The sequence below is a fragment of the Eretmochelys imbricata genome, chromosome 4 (assembly GCF_965152235.1).
Source record: "Eretmochelys imbricata isolate rEreImb1 chromosome 4, rEreImb1.hap1, whole genome shotgun sequence".
In the NCBI taxonomy this organism is placed as follows: Eukaryota; Metazoa; Chordata; order Testudines; family Cheloniidae; genus Eretmochelys; species Eretmochelys imbricata.
This window is the reverse complement of record NC_135575.1, coordinates 13804474-13822280: the sequence shown is the minus strand read 5'-3', so window position 1 is coordinate 13822280 and position 17807 is coordinate 13804474. Positions and strand designations below refer to the sequence as shown.

General features: G+C 41.5%; 1 protein-coding gene across 2 annotated transcripts in view; it reads left to right on the top strand.

Moving 5' to 3' along the window:
• USO1 (USO1 vesicle transport factor) overlaps positions 1 to 17807 on the top strand; it is a 63784-nt gene that overhangs the window by 16976 nt on the left and 29001 nt on the right. For both annotated transcript variants that reach the window (XM_077814878.1, XM_077814877.1), the window contains exons 5-13: positions 4446 to 4546; positions 5048 to 5150; positions 5308 to 5363; positions 6011 to 6131; positions 8688 to 8866; positions 11299 to 11439; positions 12722 to 12810; positions 14972 to 15126; positions 17191 to 17402. In XM_077814878.1, coding sequence (XP_077671004.1) covers positions 4446 to 4546; positions 5048 to 5150; positions 5308 to 5363; positions 6011 to 6131; positions 8688 to 8866; positions 11299 to 11439; positions 12722 to 12810; positions 14972 to 15126; positions 17191 to 17402 — 1157 coding nt within the window. The remainder of the gene's footprint in view (positions 1 to 4445; positions 4547 to 5047; positions 5151 to 5307; positions 5364 to 6010; positions 6132 to 8687; positions 8867 to 11298; positions 11440 to 12721; positions 12811 to 14971; positions 15127 to 17190; positions 17403 to 17807) is intronic.

The following is a 17807-nucleotide window of genomic DNA, read 5'->3' as shown; positions in this document are numbered from 1 at the left end:
TAAAGGATTTAAGAGAAACTGTCATACAGAACAATAGTCAAGCTTTGAACCTTCCAGCCTTCACAGTGTCCCTTTTAAGTAATACACGATAATGCCATATTCTTACTACTTTCCTTTCCTGGATCTAGTTGCCCACTTACGCACTTGTTTGTTCCTCATCTGTTAATCTCAGGTTTCAGAGTGGCAGCCGTGTTAGTCTGTATCCGCAAAAAGAAAAGGAGGACTTGGGATGCGTTTAGCGTGTTTTAACAAATCAACTAAGACTGGTTGTTTGAAAAGCAGTATTTGATACTGAAACATCTAAAACTAATCTTCATAAACACAGATCCCTCTTCCCCTCCACTCGCAGAATTTAAGTATGACGTCACATAACAATAGCCAGTCTAGAGCATCTGCAATAATGTAATTGACCAGTGTGTGGGAAATCAAAGTTGAGGTAGTATCCTTTGGATGTATTACCTCTTTCTTTTTCGTCATGCTCTCTTCAGCTTTCCCTTCCATTCTAACTTTCAGTTTAATTTTTCTAATTTTCCTTTTCCATATTTCCTTTACCATTAAATGCTCTTAAGATTTTTCTGGTGTTTGGCCCTTGCATATGGTAGTCTAGGACAGGGGTTTTCAAACTGGGGGGTTGGGACCCTTCAGGGGGTCGCGAGGTTATTAGATGGGGGGGGGGGGGGGGTGTCAAGAGCTGTCAGCCGCTTTTGACTGCGCTGAGATTGGTGCTTGAAAGGTTCCCTAAGTGTTGCGGCTTCATTGAGCAGACGAGCCCTTCAAGTGGACACTAGGCTCTCTTGCCAATGACCCTCCTCTCCCCCACTCCCCCCCCCCGGTCCTTTGCATACATTCCAGTCTGCCCAACTAAAATATTGCTGTTTCTCCATCCACCCCAGCCTCTAGACCTGATCACCCACCTGCTAGCTCGTCCCTTGGTTGCTTGATGAACCATGAGACACCTTCATGGGAAACCAAAGGGGATGCAGGAATGTGGGGATTGGAGGAGATTGGGTTTACACGCAAAATCTGGGAGAGGGTGGAAGAAGCAGTAGGTAAAGGAGCTTTGCTATAAATCACCTGTTTAGCAGAGTGCCACTTTTCTAAGTGGGGTGTCTCCTTCATCCACCTCGTGCACAGCCTGAATTCCCCTTCATCACCCCCATGCCCCTACTCTCTCACATTTCCTCCACCTGCACCCTAACATGCACCCGGTTTTACCATGTTGTACTCTTAGCATTGATATATATTGGTGTTTAAAATAGAGATGTATGGGGGCACTGGAGGGAGCACGTCATGATTCAGGGGGGTGGGGTAGGGAATAGGGGAGCGGGAACTGTACACTGGAGGATAAACATAAGGTGTAGGAGGAGAGCTGGTATTGGGGAACAGGTCTATGAATAGGAAGATCTCTGTGGGGCCGGTGGTAGATGGGGAGGTGTGGGTGGAAGGGAGACAGTGGATGTCTGTGGTGACGTAACGGGGCTAATAGCTAGGCAGCATTGATAGCTGTGCAGGTGAGTAGCTGAGGGTTGATATGCTGAGACTACGGGGGGCAATTTCTAGCTCAGACTCTGTTTAAGGTTGTTTGAAAGCATTGTTCACCACCAGAGTCTGTAAAAAGTAATGAAATGAGCAGCTAGGGTAGTCGTCACTTTAACTACCCTCCATTCAGCAGTTCTGTTTCTCACCCTCATCTGTCACCTGGGACATAATGGAAAAACAAGTCTTAACTCTTACCATAAACAAAATAAACCAATGCGTGCCCACAATGTGCAGACTTCAGTTCTGTAACTTACACGCACCTGAGCATGGAAAGATCACCAACCTGAATCGCCCATTCACGTCTGTTAGAAATATTTGAGAGAATGTAAGTCACTCTGCAGTCACCATTAGCAGTCTGACACCATGCTACAGTTACACACCAGTACAAAATAACAGAGACCTGCTTTTGATCTCTTTATGAAAGCTGTGTCAAGCCAGATGTTATGTACACGTAACCAACACCTGTTCTCTTAGCTCAAGGGTTCCTGTTAATTGTTTGGGATCAAAGTGGCCTGTGGGAAGGGAGGTAGCTGAAGCTAGATGGGGAACTGATCATTGCAGTGAAACACTTAATTGCTTATTTCTTTGGTTTTTATGTGGATGATGCAGTCTAGCAACCATTAACGCCAAAGGTAACTTTTCTAATTACTACATTGGATATGCACACAGGAGGCGATAAATTCTTTTCAGTTATTGAAATTGGTTTCTTATTAGATCATATTATGTAACTTTGAGTCAAGTTCAGTTACTATATCAGGGTTGGAGAAGTGTTAAGTTTTTCTCACAGGATGTAGGAAGACTAACACAATGATTTCTCCCCTGGCAACTCTCTTCCCATTGTACCTTTTTTTGGGACAAGTAGAGTGAATGCAACTTAGGAAACTACACTTCCATTCAATATATTTTTAAGAGTCTGTGATATCGGAATTAGCCCGGGGTTGCCTATCAATGAGTACGTGCAGAATGTATTCATTCAGCATCAGATACAAAACAGCACTTACTTCTAAAATCTAATAAAGGGAGGACCACTGGTATTCCTAGATTAGATACTGCTAATTGTTGGCTGTTTCATTAAGATAGTCTTGCTATAGAAAATTACAGGACTTGTTTCTGAAGGTGATCTTTATAAGGTCCAGTTGACTGTAGTCTGCAGTGGGGCTTTCCACAGGGTGAATGTGAGATGAGCTGCACAGTGCATGTGGAACCATTACACAGAGCAGGAAGGAGGGAGTATCGTGAAGGTTAGCATACGTTTGGCAGGATTGTTTTTCTAATAGCATGTCAAGGATTAGCTGAATCCAGTTTAACTCGGTAGATTATCATGAGATCTAATGTCTTTGACTAGTTAGTTTTTTTCCCATTTAGTAATTATACAGCATTGAAAAATATGGTGCATATTACCAGTGCCAAATTCCCTCATTGTGCTTGATGTGCAGGAAGCCACTGTAATTGTGACAAGTTTAGTTCATGCACATTCAGTTCTTCTGTATCTTAGGCAAGCAACAAGGAAGTTTATTTCGACGTTTCTGTGAGGCAGGCCCCTGTCCTTAGACTGCATGGAGACAACCTCATTTCACTTAGGTCATCAAACATCCTTGTATTGTAACAAACTTCTGCTGCTACTGACTGGAATTGGATTGAACCATATCAGAATCTAACTAAATGGGATTCTCCCTACAACCTCCGTTAGCTGAAAGACGGTTGTACCACAGACTCGCATCGCTTCGTGACTGATTCTTATATTTAATATCCCATGATTATCCAAAGTCTTATCTAAACTTAGTTGTTGCTTTTCCATCATGTCTGGATGATGATTGGCATTGCCCAGTATGGGAAAATAGACACAGGATGCAACAGTATTCATGATACCTGGCCTGCTGTTTCAACACTCTTGGTGCCATCATTGTTACTTCTCCATTCTGTCCAACATGAACATTTTAAATAACATATATAAGACTGAAGTACTTGTGTAGAACTTAAATAATTCTAGTCCAATGTCTAAACAGTGAATTGCCTTTATGAAATTAGTCCAAATCAAGATCTGAGTGGTTATTTTGCCATCAAGATATCTTAAAATTAATATCCCTTTTTTGGTGTGTCTTCAGTTTTTTTGTCACTGAACCAAAAAAACCCACCTTTTTCAAGAGTAAATAAGTACTTGAACATGCAACTTTAGACGGTTTTACTCCTAAACTAAAAGCCTCGAAGGAGGCAGCAGTAAATCTACTTTGTCTTTGGAGAAGGTATTGAATGATCTTTGTGGCACACTTGTTCAGCTGTACACTTCACTTTGACTGCATGCAAACACTGAATCCCCAAGGCTGCTTCCTGTCCTTCATTTGAAAAGGCAGGTGTTCTCTGCTCTGTAAGAGCTGTTTGATCACTTGGAAGCTTGCTTGCATTTTGAGTGTGTGGTCATGTAGATAAGAAATGTGGCTCTGAGCAGACATGACTGATGAAAATAGAATTTCTTGTAAACTGTGCAGTTAAAAATAGTCTAGATTTTATGAATTATTTATCTGGGACCTGATCTGATTCCCATTAAAGTCAATGGCAAGACACCATCATCTTCAATGAAAGCTGAATCAGACTTCTACTGAGTGAATTTATGGTTTTCCATTATTAAAATGAATTAGCTCCTCATTTACTGTTCTGACTTTGGGATAGAAAACACTCAGAGTCTCTCTCATGTTTAAACCAATGTAAATATTGTTTGTGGCACACAGATTCCAGCAGTGATTACTGTGAAAACAAGATACATTTATTATTTAATATGGCAATAAGGATTCTTTGAACCTTGACTCATAAGTACCTTATATGGGCTGTGTGTTTACTGCAACCTGTTAAAAGAAGTTGTACAGTTATTTTAATGTTACAGTATGTAAAATTCTTCTTGAACATTACAGAAGAAAATTCACAAAAACAGGTTGATGATCTGGGAAGGCAGTTTACAGAAATCTTCATTAAACAGCAAGAAAATGTCACTCTCCTGTTGACCTTTCTAGAGGTGAGTAGTGGTTTGGTACCTTGAATACAGAAGACACATTGATTCTGTGTTTCTTCATGGATGTGTATCTCTGGTGTCATACAAATTAAACATGAGGAAAAACTTTGGTGAATATGGGCATGAAATCACTCTTCCAGAATGAAGAAGGCAACCTCTCGCAATCGGATAGGTGAAAGTGCTGCCTTTTGGAAGCAGAACAGGATTATAAATGGTTAGCGGAACCCTGGGGAGAGAAGCGTGGAGCTGAAGCTAGTGGGTAGTTTTGTTACTGTTCAGCAAAAAACCAGGATGGGGTGAGATTTTACTTTACAGCATGTGCACTGTTACAGAGCAGATGGGGGAAAGGGACCTGCTCACAGTGATGAATGCCCATCTACATTTGGGCCATTTGGCATGCAGTCATATAGCTGTCCTGTTTTTAAAGTCACTGTGTAGGTCACTTGCAAGAGTGTGAAATGCTCCTGGATTAATTGTTTAATGTCATTCTCTATATCCCTGCAGGAATTTGACTTCCATGTTCGCTGGCCTGGAGTGAAACTTCTTACATCACTGTTAAAGCAGCAAGGACCCCAGGTGCAGCAGATAATTCTTGTCAGTCCCATGGGTGAGTAGTTTGGTCACTGGCTAACTTAAACTGGAAATGTCAGTCCAAAGGGGCACTTCTAACAGAACATCATAACTACTCTTGAAGGGACTTCCAAAATGGGATTTTATTAAACTCCTTACGGTAATTCACGTCATGTGGTTGTTCGCTTTTTCAGGTGTCTCGAGGCTCATGGATTTACTCGCAGATTCTAGGGAGGTGATACGGAATGATGTAAGTACAGAACAAAGGGAGTGTGATCATGCCTGTACATACGTTTAAAGTTGTTTATCCTCTTCATAACTAGAAGCTCTCCATTGCATTGTTTCTGTAATGCTGCTCCCCTTAGCCCAGCTGCTTCAGAGTCTGTGTGCTCTGGAGAGGCATGAAAGGGTGGGCGGGAAGGAATGGGTTGGCGTGTCCCTGGGACAGATGCAGTTTTTGGGCCGGATGGTATTTGCATCAGTAGCTCGTAGAACCACAAAGCATCGTGCATATATGCAGGAGCATAGTTATGGAAGGCAGTATATCTAGAGATGGCCAAAAAACACCCCCCACTCCCTCCCCTTTACTGAGGAGTGCTGCTCTATATATGATAGTTTTAGTTTTTATAGCCACTTCCTGTCTTAATTCTTTGTTATGGCAGTTTTTTACATTTCCATTTAGAACTAAGTTTGAGGCATAACACACTACTTCACACGCTCAGTGGTGGGGTTTGATGCAAGTTGCCACATGCATTATGTATGATTGTATCCAGTAATTGCCACAGAGGTTTAACACTGCTAATGTATTATAGCTGTTGAGGAGGGCACTTCTTTAAAGCTAACGCTCTTCTTCTAGTAAAGCTTTGTCTATTCACTATATTTATCTTCTTCCTGAAGGGAGTCTTGTTACTACAGCAGCTGACAAAAAGCAATGCTGCCATTCAGAAAATAGTTGCTTTTGAAAATGCCTTTGAGAGACTGCTGGATATCGTAACAGATGAAGGGAACAGCGATGGAGGTATGGTCTGAACTGAACGTTCAGTGACTTTCAGGTGTTACCCGTGCTATGTGGATGGGTAAAAGGACCAAGTACACAGAGTAGGATCATAGTAAGAGTGGTGGGATGAGCAAGTATTCAGCTTCTAGGATCTTCTTGGGTTCTGTTTTGAGGCCTTCCATTAGAGATTTGCACACTTAATTTCTTCTTGGAATGTGTCTGCGTGCATCCCACTGTGAGCGTGTATGTGCAGAAGAATGGACAGCCAGGAGGGTGACTAAGCTTTTCATGGCTCAACCTCCTTATAAGACAGTCCATAGGGACACAGTGGTGCTCAGATGTCACCCAGAGTTATCTAAACTAGTCAATCAACCTACCTGTCGTCTTCCTGAAGCCAACTCGGCACTGGGGGTGAGGAAATTACACAAGACTTCCCTTTATTACATGGACAGGACCAATGTTTGTAGTCACACATTGACATTCTAAAGGTCCAGAGAGCTCTTGACAGAGAATACTGAAGTGAGTAACACAGTGGTGCACCTCTTCCACTGAACCTGAAAGCTCACTCTAGTGCAGTGCAAGCAACCTCCTCTGCCTGCTTCGGGAATGTGCCAGTTTCAGAAAACTGCAAGGCAGCGATGTAGTGTAACCCGCTATTGAACGGTGTCTTGGATTGAGTGACTAGGTTGGAAAGCAGTTCTACCATCATTATTTGATGGCTGCAGCTGAAACGCCTCATTCCCACCAGCCTGGGGGGGCACTGCTTGAACAGTCACTTCCCCTACAGGAACTAGGTTTTTTCGATATGCTGTGATTGCATATTTCACAACCCACCCTCCATCAGCACGTTCCTGAGTCCTCCGCTACCACAGACTTTGAATCGTGAGGTAACTGGGGGAAGGTTGCAGCTGTTCCATGTTTTTCAATCCCACGTGGCAGCATGAAGAGGCAAAGGATGCACGTGTGGCCCCCATAGACGCAGCTGTTTAACAACAATCAGTCCTTGCATACATGAGATGCATGGGCATACATGCTTACAGTTGGATCCACACTGACATCACGGAGAACCATGGTTACCACAGTGTAAGTCACCATTCTTTATACCTTTGTTAAATACACGGACTAACTGGCTACTGCCTCCTACCCCGTATTCTAAAAATGGCCATTCTGGATTTAAACAGTCTGTGGCATTGGAGTTGAAGGGCAAATGCCACCCCAGCCAGCTAGCATAAGAGGTGCTGTCCATTTACCTTGTGTCTTCAACTTAAAACGTGATGCTGAACACACTGCATATTCAAACGTATTGTCCTAGACCAGATACAATGAAAAGAGACTGAGAATGTTGTAGCACTGATCATGTAAGCTCTGTGATGCTAAGAAACCCAGGGAATAATAAACAGTAACAGCACCTGGGGATGAGGCATGAGGGAAGTTGACAGGCCATTGCTCATAGACAGCTTAGCGATAGCAAGTATTACGATGAAAGGGTCAAAAACGTTTAGACTCAAAGGGTATTGTTAAGCAGATCATGATGTCATGAGAAATGTTTCTAAAGGTATGAGGAAAGGAAAAGTGAACGAGCAAATTGCAGAGAGGGCACTTGTTTTCAGAAGCGCTAAGCTCTTCGCTCTCTTCCCTCCTATTTCTCCGCTTCAGGTTTATCTTCACTATGACCTTCCCGAGGCTTGGGTTGCTGAGCACGACTGTCCACAGCATGGCTAGCAGGGGAAAGCTGTCAAACAGCTGATCTCCGTTGCTCCATGCCCTAATGCTACACACCCATGCCTGTTGTTTTCACAAACTGGGGGAATTAAGCTTTAAACCTCTGTATCAGCAAACCAGGTTTCATGCCAGTACAGAAATAGGAGGGTGTTGTCACCAGTCATTCTGCTCCTATCATTCAGGTTCTTGGGCCAAGTTGTCCAGCGTAATGTTTTATTTATACCCTTTTTCTCTTTGCACAGATTTTGGGCATTATTGCTTGTTGTCAGTGTCCTCGATGCAGTGCGTAATGTCGAGGGAGATGCTATTCCAGCTCCATAGAGTTCACAATTTAAACTGGATTATCTTGTTGATTAGATCTAAGAATTTCTTCTCCCTTTCAGAAGTTTAAACTAGAAATAACTTTGGAACGAGAGGAGAGAATGTTGTTTGAATCTTAGCCACTGAATAAAGCTATGGATTACCCAGTAAGAATTACTACCATAAAACCCTTACGCTGGGTCACTGGCATCACACTAGTGTTATTTAGGATTGTCTTTATCTTTCTTCACTGTTGCAGTAGAAAAGGAGACCTATGAAGCCTTTTCCTGGAATAATGACACATACATACTTCAAGCCATTTTAAGCCCCCAAAAGACTGAATTTTCATTGCCACGAGAAACCTTTGTATTACACGCAGTGCACATTCTCTAAACAAATAAGTTTCATTTGAGAGTTGTAGAAGAACTGTGATTTGTCCCCATTAGAATATTGGGCTTCCAAGAATTGGTAGAAAGTATCATTCTGTTCTGCTGTACCTGAAAGGTGTTAGACCTCTGGAGATGGAATATCTTTCACTTTCTCTTGTCTTTTCAGGAATCGTAGTGGAAGACTGTCTTCTCCTGTTACAAAATTTGTTAAAGAACAATAATTCCAATCAGAATTTCTTTAAAGAAGGTTCGTACATTCAGCGTATGAAACCTTGGTTTGAAGTTGGAGATGACAACTCTGGTTGGTCAGCACAGAAAGTGACTAATCTTCATCTAATGTTGCAGGTAAAACAACTTGCGACTTACTGGTGGAACAATGCTAGGAATTTACATACTTTCTTCTGCTTTCCAAATCATTATTTTTCTGCTTTCATGGCCAGCTGTCTGTGTGCTAGGTTTTTTTTCTTTTGAAAGTGTCTGAAGCCAGAGCTAAATCTAGTCAGTTGAAAAAAAAAAAAAAACAAAAAAAACCCCAAACCCCAGAATAAAAATATCTTTTGACTAGCGTACCCAGAGCACTCCTGACAACTTTTATGGTTTGATAACTTTCTTTCTCTTTCTCTCCCCCTTGCAGTGTGTAAGATCAGACAGTGAAATTGTGCATAGAGTTCTGTCAAATCCCCAGAGTAAACTGAAAAAGTGCAAGGATTTTTAATAATTCAATTAACGTAATCTTCTTTTTCACGTGGGAGTTGATGAGAGAGTCACACAGGAGTGTTTAACTCTTTTTTCAAGTTCTTGGGGTTTTTCCTCTTTCTCCAAGATCACAGAAGAAGAGAGTTTTGATCTTGTGTCATCGAAAGCTCACAGGATGCTGTACAATCACTCAGCTCTGATTTCAGGCTGTCTTCATTCTGCCTTTCATATGACATGCATGCATAAAACTGCGTTAAGCATACGTCAGTGTTGCATGATTAATTACTCTGTATGGGCATTTCCTAATTTAAGATTCGGTGTTTTAATCTTAAATCTAGCCCCCTGGTCAGCAGAGGGTGTCCAAGATCACTGAACTCAGCAGATTATACTTGATCATAATTGAAGCATTTTGCACCGTCTGCTGTAAGCAGCATCTCAAATAGGCAGAGTTAGATTTTGTCTGTAGCGTTTGGAAGCGTTACTACTGCCTTACAAATAAACTCCTGGTATCAGTCTTACCATAGTTCAAAGAGTTGAATCTCCAGCGTTTGGTTTGAATTGTGCAGGAGTAAAGACATCATTAAACTTCATGGCAAGTAAAAACGTACAGCACACAGGTTTGGCAGCCTATGGAAGCCAAATATTGGGAGTCGCATCATTACTGAGATACTGGCTTGCTGGATGTGTTCTGCATGCCAGTGTGAATACACAGTCTCTCTATTCAGAATATTACTGAATGCCATAGGCATGTTTACTAGTCCATCCTCAGCAAAGGGACTTGTAAGGTGGCAGGGGTGTAAAAATACACTACGTGAACATCCTGGAACCTTTTTTGGAGTTGTAACTATCAATATGCTAGATATCCACTATCAACAACTGGAATTTGAGCAAAGTCAAATACTCCTAATACCAAAGTTCTGAAAAGTGTGTAGTATATAGGAAAAAGAAATGAACGCAAAGGGTCTCCTTAAAAACCAGTAGAAGAATAATGGTAGGCTTCCTTTTTTTAATTAGTTCTGACTGCTGCATTTCCACCGACTCACACGCTCTATGCGTCTCTTGTATTCAAGAAATGATTAAACCATAGCAGTAGCTGGTGTCGTGCAGTGAAAAACATGTATTGGTCTACCAGTGATAACTAAAAAATCAATTAATTCCAGATGTGTTAGCACTGTATCATGGGGTATGAATGTTGTCTTTTTTTAGTCACTTTCCAGCTCAGAAATGCTCTTCAAAATATTTTGAAAAACTCTTTGGTAAATGACTTATTAAAATGTGTTAATGTTTAGCATTATACGAACTTTAAAATGAATGAACAAAACAAGTGACAACAGCTCTTTGGGCAAGGACTCAATTGTTTGAAGCTCTTGCAAGTATACAGCTTGTGTGTTTATGATGCCTTTGTAAAGTGTATGGAATTTGCTACCCCAGTGAATTCGTAACTGGGATAATTGCATAAATGGCCCTTCTGTTTTCACTGAGGTGCCTGTTAAGATATCTTTTCTGTACTGTAACTAATGACAACTGCTTTAAGAACAGTGAAACGAGCTAATTCATGCTGAAGGAATGCTGCTTTCTTGTGAAAAGTGGCTAGATTCAATGTATGACAGAACTATCTGCCCAAGTCGCACAGTTGTTCAATGCGGATATGTAGCTTAAATTCATCACATAGTTTCAACACAAGCAGTGGGCTCAGCCATTTTGGAATCTTGAAGAAATCCTCAGGTGTTGAGTTTGGCTTTAACTTCTAATCCAACGGCAGCTTTACAAACGTAAGACACAAAAAAAGATCCTGGCCATTTGTGGGAATTAAAAGCTGCATTTTTTCTGAAGGGTAGAGTTGACTTGTGTGTCCTGGCTAGATTCCAATTTAAGTTCTCTCTGCAGTGTCACTAGTCTTCAAGTGCTACTTGGATATTGACAGTTTTGTGCAGTCATTTTTATTTTCTTGTCACCGTGTGAACCTAGCCTAATGAAGAGAGACAGCACCCCCCTTCAGTTTTCACATGTGCATGAAATTAGTGTTTTAACGCCAGGGTTTCTTCCATCCCTATACCAACGTGCATTTCTCTTCTTTGCAGCTTGTGCGGGTGTTGGTGTCCCCCACAAACCCACCTGGTGCCACCAGCAGTTGTCAAAAAACCATGTTTCATTGTGGGTTATTACAGCAGCTCTGCACAATCCTGATGGCAACGGGCGTTCCTGCTGACATTCTGACCGAGGTAAGGCGGAGCGAGAAAGCAGGGAGAAGGAGGTATCCGAGGAACAGGAAAGCAGTAGTATGACGCTCTCCAGCCATACAGTGAAATCATATTAGATTAATTTAATATTCCCTGACGATCAGTTTTGGAAGTCTGAGAGATTTCAGTTTCTCTTTCCCATGCAATGATGTATGCTTAGGGTGGCTCCTCAGAGTTATAGCTCTGTAAAACAATCAGATGTAAAACTTACTTTGCTTCTTAAATCCCAGCTTGAAGTGTGTGTATGAATGTGCGTATCTGTTCTAAATTTACTGGATGGTAACTTGACTTGCTCACTGCTTTTTGTGGGGTTAGGTAATTTCAGAGTCAGTTCAGTCCCTGGTCTTTTTCCTGACCTTCAGTGACAATGTGAACAAGCTAGCATGAGTTAGCACAGCTGCAATAACAGATGTATTTCTCCAGCTTCTGGGAAGTCCTTTACCAGGTTACGGTGAGGGCAATTAATCCCTTACCTGAGGACACTAACTAGGTCAGGTGGATCCCAGTGATTGTCCCACCTCCAGCATTAGCAGCCTTGTCAAAAGGGCTTGAAATGTTTGTCATAGCAGTTGCATTTCTAACTCTAGGTATCCAAAAGATGTTTCAATCTAGCCTCACCTATGAGGAGGGTATATAACAACCTTCTTAGCTTATTTCACTTGGGGGTTGCCTCCATTTTAGTGTTGGCTATCTTTCCAAAAAGATATAGCTGAGTAAATCACTTCATTCGCACCACTTACCTCTTCCTAATTTACCTGAATTTACCGCCAACATAAACCTGGTTTTAGCTTAGTTTTCTGTGGTAACCTCGTAAGCTGACTCCAAGTAATCTAGGCTACTGAAAATGCTGTGTGTCTTGTGACACTTCCTGAAGTTACTTTTCTTCTGTTACATGTTGGCCTTCAATAAATGGAGGGGCAGGTCAGCCACCTTATACCTCTCCGCCTCTCCATTTGCACCTTCCCTCTGTAATCTCTCCACCTTTCTGAGATAAGTTCAGGGTCTACTTTCCTAAATGACTAATAGCATTAAAACCACAGGACATCTGGCTTCCTTCCTTTGAAAGCACTATCTCGTCTAAATAAGGACTTCTGAATTTTGCATATACTGGTCTGTCGCAATATGTACACATAGTATGTTTAAAAGTGATATCTGTGTCAATGTATTTCATAAATATTCTGACTGTTGTAGGAATTAGTTTATTGCTGTTTTGGTCTCTTGATTTCCACATCAACTTTGTGTGGCTTGTCTTGCTCTCCTTTAGACCATCAACACTGTGTCAGAAGTCATTCGAGGATGCCAAATAAACCAAGACTACTTTGCTTCTGTAAATGCACCTTCAAATCCGCCGAGGTAGGGGAAGAAAAATGCTTAACCGTTTGCCAAGCAAAGACACGTTGGCATGGGAAAGAGCTTCCATTTAGACTCTTTCATCAGTCAGAAAGGGAGTCTTTAATTTAAAGCTACAGTAGGTCATACCAAATTAAAGCTTTGCAGTGGAATGGTTATCAAACATGCATCAGCTGAAGTGTGAAGATGTCTAGACAGCTTCCATGCAGACTGGCTTTTGAACTGGTCTCTCTTAACACCTTCCTTCATGATCTAGAAAAGGAAACGAACAGTACATTAATGAAATCTGGTCAAACTGCGGAGCAGTCAACTCCAGTGAAAGGAGAGAGAGAATAAATAAGTGACTCAGGGTTTATCTATGCTGCAATTAAAAACCCGCAGGCTCATGGGGCTTGGACTATGGGTCTGTTTAATTGTCTAGATGTTCAGGATCTGGCTGGAGCCCAAGCTCTGGGGCCCTTCCCCCTTGCAGGATCTTGGAGCTCGGGCTCCAGCCAGAGCCTGAATGTCTACTCCACAATTAAACAGACCCTTAGTCAGAGCCCTGTGAGCCTGAATCAGCTGATCCAGGCCAGCCACTGTTTTTTAATTGCAGTGCAGACACTGGAAAAAATAGAGCCAAAATGCCGCTGATTGAGGGGGGTGGGAGGAGGCAGGCTTGAGGTATTGAGGGGAAATGTCTCTAGTCTGCACCACACGTGCTCAGTGAGGGGAGAGCTTGTAAAGCAGTAGTGCTGCAGAACCTGAGATCAGCCACAGCAGTAAACTGGACCTGATTCTGCAACATGATACAGCGGGTTTTGAAATCCAGTACAGTTGTGGGCTGCCTATGGCAAGGCCTCATGACCTAGAGTAGGGAAGTAAGATTTTGTATCCAGCTCTGATGTGACTGCACATGAGTACTGTATTCAGCTGGGAACGCATCCTACTGTAAAGATGCTGACCTGTTGGAGAACAACAAGAAGCTATCAGAGCAGAACAGACTGATCTCAAGTAAAACATGAAAATGGAATAATATGAATAACCTGACTAAGCGATTAGGAGGGGAAAAATAAGTCTACCAATTATTTGAATGAGGGAAACACCGAGGAGGGAGAGGAATTCTGTGGTGTTCCTGAAGGTACAAGTAGTCAGAGTAACGGATGAGACGAATTTCCTTATAGCAAGATCTGTTAGGCAGTGGAAAAGCCTCATTGTTCGAGCTTTCGATACTAGACAGGATAAACACTATAGAAAAGTCTTGTAAGAAACAGTCATGCATTGGCAAGGAGATGGAGTGGATGATCCAACAGGCGTCTTCGGTTTCCCACTATTGTTCCATGACAAACATAATAAGCAAAATGTACTATATTGAGAGAGAATATTTGAGGGTTAAACCTGAAAATCCAGTTACCCCTAAAGATAAATATCCAAATGTATGGTAAACCTTACTTCTGACTAAAGCTGATAATACCTTAGTTCCTTGGGCAAGTTATATGGAAGTGGAAGCAGCAGCCCTGAAAGAGGGCTGTGACATTCTGTTAACATGTGCAAAACTTTCTTTCCTAGCTGGCCTAGTAGGTAAGTCTGCTGCAGCTTCTTAGATGTAGAACCTTCCATTTCAGTTGTAAAAATACATCTGATGATACACATTGGTTTACTGCAATCCTAACACTGAGTGCAACAGTGTTCTTCGCACCAATTACCCCCACAACATAGTTTTTAAAAATATAGATTTGACTTTTCATACTAAATGCTTGACATTGCTTTTGTTTCTTGGGCCATCTTTTTAAAAGAGATGTTCTATGTCTAGAGAAAATCAGCCCCTCAAGTGTATATTCCAGTGGTACTTGTTAAATTGGATTTAAAAATCAAATCAAATCTGGATTATAGACCGCTAATACACATTTCCATACAAACATGCCACTAAAAGCATTCATGCTCTGTTCCTGTATCATGATCAGTTGTTGTCCTGCACCAGTGCAGCGTCTATCACTATTATAAGTCTGATTTTTGTTACTATAGTCAAGACCACCAGAGGTTTCCCTACAGTTCATACACCTACATCTAAGCCTTCAGTATTCCTGCTACCCCAATCCTGAGCCTACTCTGTACGGTAACTGCAATTATATTTATTTATTTTGTGACTTTTATTCCAATGGCCTGTCTCTTTCTTTCAAAATAGGCCTGCAATCGTCGTGCTTCTGATGTCCATGGTGAATGAAAGGCAACCGTTTGTACTACGCTGTGCTGTCCTTTACTGTTTCCAGTGTTACTTGTACAAAAACCAAAAAGGACAAGGGGAAATTGTTTCAACACTTCTGCCGTCAACTATAGATGGTATGCAGCTTGAAAATTTCAAAACCAGATCCCACTTTAGCATACATTTGGATGCATGCGTAAGGTTTCCTCTAAAATACTACATACCTTGAGTGAAGTGCCAAGAACAAGAGATGTAAAAGTCACCTTGTGAACAGTGTTTTAATTTGAGAGATTATTTTTTGACTTGAATTCTATTTGAACATAACGGACAATGCGTAACGTCCAGGTGTTAGAGGTACAAGAATTCAGGCTGTAAAATTTGGTTTAAATTATTTATGCTCTAGCAGGATAAGAACTGATACCAAATTGGTTAGTTATCTGGGCTTGGAGTTGACATGGAGGGATTGTTTCTGTTTGTTAGAATCTATGCTAATTTGTACTAAAACATTACATTTTTTGTTCTTTGGCATATAATTTACACATTCACTTTCTAGTTTGAGCAATAACTTTCAACCTTGTACTTTACAACTAGGCGGAGGGATGTATATGTTGGAATATGTTTTCTGACAAGTTAAATTCCAAGGAGGCTGAGAACCAGACTAGTATTTTAATGAGATGCCAAATCTTAGCTATCAAGTAGCAAAATCGGAGCTGCATTCCCTAGTGTGACGTGAAATGGCATTCACTTTTTGAAAAAGTTGTTATAACCTTGCCCTGTTTCTTTTCATTATTTATCAAACATCCAAAATTTGCTAAATGTGTCTCGGAGAATAAGGCAGGTGTCCTCCAAGGAAAAGGATATAACATACTAGTAAAATGATGGGAAGGAAGTCTAATACATTGCTTGTTAATGCCACAGGGTGTTTTTCTTTCCCACCCTCCCTCTAAAACAGAGCGTTTCTTTCACACCTCCTGTTGCACTGTGTACCTTCCCATTTATGGACATTGGGCGAAGTATGAGCAGATTACAACATGAGGGGATCAAAGTCAAGTGTTCATTTGTTTTACAGTTAAACCAAGAACCTTTCTACAGTCTTCCAGTTGTACAATATGGACTTTGAGGCCTTTGTCTGCCATAACTTCGAAGGGCTAGTACTACATCAATCTGCACGTGTGAAAACAAACTGTGCTTGATGGATTCATTCCAGTATTTTGAGGCATGAAAGCTCACAAAGGTTTTCCCATTACCATTTTAACACGCACAATGTCTGTCTGTCTTATCAGTTTTGGACTGGATACTTAAAAGTACATGATCCAACTCCTTTATTAATTATCTGCCTGTCAAAACTCAGGCTGTTAACCTTGTCAGAATATTGAGGCTCATCCCAATTTTCAGGGAGTACATTCTTGTTCATTATTTACTCAATAAGATCTTTAAAAGCTTTTTGGGCAAGCTCCATCTGTCCTCCTACTTTGCTACATAGTCAGTACTTTTCATCTTTGAAGTTCAGAGCTCTTTTCATAAGTGTCATCTCCTTTACTCATGAGGAATCAGATGCTGGGAGGTTAAATGACTTTCCCAGAGTGGCTGTAAGTCGGTAGTGGTAGAACTGTGACTAGAACCCAGATCTCTCAATTCCCAGGCTCGTTGACTGGATCACACTACCTCCCACAGGAAAATATGATGAGCCATCCTAATGACCACCTGTGTGTGGCTGTTTAGGATTTGAGAGATCATTCCAAATGTCTAACGTTAGGATTGGATTTGTTGTTAATGGAGGTGTAGAACTCCCAACTAGCAGATAGGTTGTTCTCTCTGAAAGTTGAGTCTTTCCAGCGGTTCCTCTGATACTGTAGGTGTGATGAGGGCCTAGCTGGGAGTGCTTGACGATAGCATGAGACACCCTCTCTCTCTTTGCCGCATGAGAAAGCAGTCATCTTCCACTGCGCTACCCCTAGACTACTATGTAGGTGCCATATTTTTATTCCTAAAGTTTTATAAAACTTAAGATGCCTTCAGATGAATGTAGAGCTTAAATTGTAACCTCTCTGAGATGGGGACTGTGTGTGTGTGAACAGCACCTGGCACAGTGAGGTCCCCATCCTGGTTGGGGGCCCTCTGTGCTGCTGTATCATAACTACTGTACGAGTCTTGATCATGGCTTGCTTTTGTGCCACAGCATTTGTTTGCCATTATTGTAGCTACAGGTAATTCTGTGTCAGCTGGCCAGCTGCTCTGTGGCGGACTCTTTTCCACGGACTCTGTCTCAAACTGGTGTGCTGCCGTGGCCCTGGCCCATGCTTTACAAGAAAACGCAACTCTGAAAGAGCAACTGCTAAGAGTTCAGCTTGCAACAAGTATTGGTAACCCTCCAGTGTCTTTGCTGCAACAATGCACCAACATTCTTTCCCAGGTAGAGTGTTAACTGTACTGTATCATTGTTCACTTAAGAAGAAAAATGTTCCCTTGATATTAGTGGCTCAAAAAAAAATGCTAATTTTCTCAGTTTAAGTGCAAGCGAGATTTGATAGTAGATTTAGTGCTAGTTGTTACTGTACACTACAGCATAGAGTGACCTTGTAGTTATGATGGCATATCTGCTACACTTCCATTTTTAAGTGCCATTTGAAGCTGCTTTGTCCATTGTCACGAGTCAAACACCTTAGATTTGAAATGGCATTGTGTTGGTCTGTTCCTATTTCATTGTTATTTTGCGTGCAAGTCACGTATTGAAAGGGCACCAACTAAAACAATCCTACTTCTATCTGGAAATGATTTGCCTACAATTGTTACAAGAAACACCAAAGATGAATGTAAC